The sequence below is a fragment of the Orycteropus afer genome, unplaced genomic scaffold (assembly GCF_000298275.1).
Source record: "Orycteropus afer afer isolate SDZICR_OR568_19922 unplaced genomic scaffold, OryAfe1.0 scaffold00464, whole genome shotgun sequence".
Lineage (NCBI taxonomy): Eukaryota > Metazoa > Chordata > Mammalia > Tubulidentata > Orycteropodidae > Orycteropus > Orycteropus afer.
The window spans coordinates 1590606-1595979 of NW_006922051.1; the positions used below are offsets into that span (position 1 = coordinate 1590606).

Here is a 5374-nt window from a genome sequence, read left to right on the forward strand (position 1 = left end):
AGCAGAGGTTTTGCCCTTTTTATTCATGCCTGTTACCCAGGGTCTGGTGCATTACAGGTATTTGATGTATACTTAAATCAATCAAGGTTATTTCTGGGTAGTTGGGATTATAAACCAACAAAACTCACTGCCATCGAATTGGATCCAACTCATAGTGACCCCTCCTTGGGTTTCCGAGATGGTATCACTACGGAAGTAGATTGCCCAACCTTCCTTCCGAGGAGTGGCTGGTAGGTTTGAACTGCAGCCTTCTAGTTAGCAGTCAAATGCCTTGGGCAGGGCGCTACCAGAACTCCTAGTAGGATTATATATACCAGAAAGGAGTTTCAATGTTATTAGATAAGGTGAAATTCAATACAAAAAGTATTAAACAAAACAAGGTAGCACAATTTAAAAGGAAAATGGGTACAAATTAGTTAGAACTGTTACAAATATCTGTGCAGATATTTTGATATCAAAATAGATAGCAACAACATACGTAACACAGAAGATAAGGGAGGTACAAAGAAATATAATAAACAAAAGCTCTTAGTGTGCTTTTGTCTAATAAAGAAATTTGAGAGAAAATAAAGAATAAATTGTCATTCATTTATTTTAGTCTATACATAAAAATCTTCCCTACATCACTAAAAATCCCATGCAAAAAAAAAAAAAAGGCCAAAGAGTCCACGTAGTGAAATACTTTAAAAAAAGAAAATCTATAAAATAGAAAATAATGTGAGAAGACCAGAAATAGCTATATTGAAAAGTGAAAATGGCTTAACTCATATATTAAAAGAAAAGGAGTTTTAGATTGGACCATAAAGTAAGACGGGGGATTACTTTATGATTGTAAAGTGCTTTAAATGTGCATACTACATTTATATTCAGGAAAAAAAAAAAAAAAAACCTCCTAGCCTCTATTAGACAAGTTTAATATTGAGATAGTATTAGGATTTAAGGATTTAATTTTACTTGCAAGCGACTAAACTTTGAATTAAACTCTGGTTAAGTTTGCTTACTTTCTCAATTTCTTTTTATGTTGTTTATATTTTTTAGGATTTATATAAACTTGAACTGAAAATTCTAGACAGACAGGCAAAGGAAGATGAAAAGGTAGAAAAACAACGAAGATGGGCAAAATTAAAAGAAAAGGTACTACTCTCTACTGAGATTAATTTCTTTTTATTCTAATTTTCCTCATTCCTCGATTTGGATTCAGACATCAAATCCATTTTCTTTATACCTAGCCTTATTCTTATACCATCTCCTTTATTTCATTCTTATTTAATTATTTCCATATTAGGAAGCATGTTGTTGTTGTTATGTACCATTGAGTCGGATCCGACTGATAGTGACCCCTCCTTGGGTTTCCGAAGCAGTATCACTGCGGAAGTAGATTGCCCCATCTTCCTTCCGAGGAGTGGCTGGTGGGTTTGAACTGCCAGCCTTCTGGTTAGCCTTAGCCACTATGCTACCAGAGCTCCCTTAGGAAGCATAGCCTCGTGCAATTTAAGCAACTAATAGTTGAATTCTATCATTTCACATTATGAGCAACTCTTTTCACCCTAAATTATTTCTCTCTTTCTACTCATCATTCTTCCTTCTTTCTTTGAGCCTTTGTCTTACACCTATGAGCATTGGTTAATCTCCCTGATTATACTCACAACTAAAGATGTTGTTACCTTTCATGGTTAAAGCATAGGACTTACCCAAACCAACCAGTTGCCACTAAGTTGATTCCCTCTGTATGTCAGAGTAGAACTGTACTGTGTAGGGTTTTCAATGGCTGATTTTTTAGAACTAGATTATCGGGCTTTTCTTCCGAGGCAACTTTCTCATTTGCAGCTCAGTAGTTAACTATATGCACTACCTAGGTTACTTATCCTAAATTGACTGTCTGGCCATGGCCAGATCACTATCATTCTTAGCTATATTACATTTGCCTCATAATAGAAATAATAATAATAAGGGAAATATAGTAATAAGAGAAATAGAAAAAATAAACTAAGTAACAATTTATTAATAGATTGATGTAGTCCACATTTTATTTTAGCTACTTGAACATAACTAGAATTTTACTGAAAATGTTATTAATAGTTTTATTACTGTTTACCTAATATCAAGAGTTTTATAAAACTGCTTTTTGTTACCAGAGATCTTACTCATTTATTAATTCAAACTTAATAGTTCATAAAAATTTACTGGCACTCATTTTATTTCTGCTTATAGGTTGAAAACAATGTTACTAGAGATCCTTCTAGGCTTTACAAACCTACTAAAGGTTGGGAAGAACGGACCAAAGAGATAGGACCAACAGGGTCTGGGCCACTTCTATATATCCCACATAGGTAAACAGGAGTTAAAATGGCTATTTGCTTTATAATAGTTTAATTAACTGACATATTTTATGCAATATCTGTATGTGTATTATTTTTCACAATAAAGAGTTGATAAAATATAGATGAGTTTTTTGAAGTTAGAATTAATCTGTTAGGATTTTTTTGTTTAAGTATTCTATATAGTCTCTTCATGAAGCTATTTTCTTTTTCCCCTTAGGGCCATTCCAAGCTGGAGAAAAGGATTATAAAGAAGCATATGAGATCTTGAAATTGGTATTCAGTTAATGATGCTGTTAGCATATTCAGCTATACTGGAGATGGGATGACTAACCATGTTCTTTAAATATCATTAACCTAGTCAGATTGAGTATTAATTGTGCTTGCATGTGAATTGACAGGTATTAAGTTTCTTGCTGGCATTGTGATTATTATTTCCTAGTTATACTAAGAGAGTATTTAATGTTATCTGTTGACCTATTAATGTAAAGTTAATGTTACAAACATTATTTCAGTTAAGTACACCGAAAATTTTTTAACATATTTGTGTTGTCATGACATAACAAAATAAATTGGGACAATCATAAAGTGACATTTTCTAAACCAAAAATTTTTAACTTTTAAAATTTGGATGTAAGTTAGCTTGAATAATAAAAATGTAAAAAATAAAAAAAGTCTTTTTTAATAGTTGTGAAATAAGTTAGCACTTTTTCTATGTTTAACAATTTGGTAGTTTGGCAGTTACTAAATTTTTGTGTAATAAACAATTTGTATTTGTTTAAAGCATGCTTTGTTTTCTGTAGAGAGTATTTATTTTAAAAATATGCCTCTCACCCCACATACCATTTTCATTGTATCATTAATATTTGGTTTCTGTCAGCTATTTCCAATTCCCGTTCAATGCAGTTAACAGATTTATAAAATCTTTGTGTCTTTCACATGCTCCGGGCTGACACAATTTTCTTTTCTATCTCAAAATACTAAACTTCTTTTTTCTGAAACATCTGAAATAATCTAGCTTTGGAATAGTATGATTTCTCTTGACAGTGTTTAAAGTGTTTTAACATTGCTAAGCTAATGTCCATTTGGTAAAAAAGTTAATTTTATATTTCCAAATTTTTGTATATGAAAACACAATTTACTTAATTCAGCTCAACTTTTTATATTATAAAATCTTAATTCTTAACTTTAATTCATTTTCACCTTATAGAAAGGTACCACTTACATAATAAATATAAAAAATGTGTTTTTCACTTTTTATCTTACATTATCTTTCTTTTCTTCTTACAAGTTTCTACCTGTACAATTTAGTGACATTGATTACATTCTTCTACTTGTGTACCCATCCTTATTTCTAATTTGATACTTTTAGGTCAAATGATTGTTAGAAGTTTACTATATGTAGTGGTCAAAACCTTTTCTTATTTCACAGTTAATATTCAAAGTAGATGACTTCCAAATTCTGGAAACTGAATTTTGATCACAGAATTTATAGGTGCAGAATGAGAGCACCGACATAAAACAACTTTCATTAGGAATGCTCATTTTATTTGTTTTACTTATTATCTGTAACATTTTTAATGATTTGAAGCAGCTTAGAAACAGAATAAAGTAAGACTGGAAAAAAAAAAAAAGTTGCCATGTAGTTGTTTCAACTCACGGCACTCCTGTGTTTCACAATAATAGAACTGTGCACTATAGGGTTTTCAGTGGCTGTGATCTTTTGGAACTAGATTGCCAAGCCTTTCTTCAGTGATACCTCCAGGTGGATTCAAACCACCAGGCTTTAGGTCAGTGAAAAAAGAAAAAGGAAAAAACCATGAAAAATGTTGGCAAAGTTAGGGACAAATTGGAATCCTTATTCATTGCTGATAGGAATGTAAAATGGTGCAGCCACTGTTGGAACAGATTGACAGTCACTGAAAAATTTGAACATAAAATTACCATGTTGTTGTTACTATTTGCCATCCAGTCGGACCCGACTCATAGCAACCCCTCCTTGGGTTTCCGAGGCAGTATCACTACGAAAGTAGATTGTCTAACCTTCCTTCCGAGGAGTGGCTAGTGGGTTTGACCTGCCAGCCTTCTGGTTAGCAGTCAAGTGCCTTAGGCACTATGCTACCAGAGCTCTTATGACCTTGCAATCCCCATGCTAGGTATTTACCTAGAAGTGAAGACAGGAATACAAACAGAAACCTGTACACCAGTGTTCCTTACAGCTCTTCCACCATAGCCAAAAGTATTAACAATGAAATGTCCATCAACAGATGAATGGATAAACAAATTGTATACACACTCACACACACACAAGGGAATATTATACAGCTATAAAGCGAAATGAAATGTTGATGCATGATACATCATGGATGAAGCCTCAAGACATTTTGCTGTGAAATATATCAGATGCAAAAGGACAAATACTGTATGATCTCCTTTATATGAAGTAAGCATATAGAAACCAAAGATTATTAAATAGTACCCTGGGTGGGAAGGAGATGGAAAGAGGGAGTTTCTGTTTGGGGAGCAATGACATTTTGTTAATGGAGGTTGAATGTTTTGGATGAAGATAACCATAATGGTGGCACAAAATGAAAAATGTAATAAATGTCATTGAGTTGTAAAATCTGGTAGTGGGTCAATTACAGTGGAAGTTGTGTTGGCAGGTGTTTTGGTGTGTATGTTTTAACCACAATTTAAAAAACAAAAACAGTTGCTGTGGGGGCAATTCTGACTCATGGGACCATGTGTTGCGGACTACAACTGTACTCCCAATTACCCAAAGGCGTATTGACATTCTGACGGAAGGATTTGTAGACTGGACTGTGTTTCCAAATCGTGGGTTTTAGAGTAGAAAGGCTAAGCCGTGCACTACCTAGACAAAAATAAGAGAAATGAAATAAATGCTACAATAAGATTAAACTTGATACTGCGCGGTTTCAATCGACCCGCCGCCAGTCTAACGCGTACCATCTGCCATGCCGGGTCGCCCCTCCTGATTTCTTCGCGCTAAACTCCAATTGCTTCCGGGTCGCAGTTAACGTCGCTTCCGGACCGGC

At 33.9% G+C, this 5374-nt stretch overlaps 1 protein-coding gene across 1 annotated transcript in view; it reads left to right on the forward strand.

The window, feature by feature from the left end:
* The window catches only part of CCDC112 (coiled-coil domain containing 112), a 31949-nt gene extending 29380 nt beyond the window's left edge, over nucleotides 1-2569 (forward strand). Inside the window, exons 7-9 of the mRNA XM_007954530.1 lie at nucleotides 1039-1134; nucleotides 2212-2330; nucleotides 2539-2569. Of these exons, the coding sequence (XP_007952721.1) occupies nucleotides 1039-1134; nucleotides 2212-2330; nucleotides 2539-2569 (246 nt within the window). The remainder of the gene's footprint in view (nucleotides 1-1038; nucleotides 1135-2211; nucleotides 2331-2538) is intronic.
* The last annotated feature ends 2805 nt before the right edge of the window (nucleotides 2570-5374 follow it).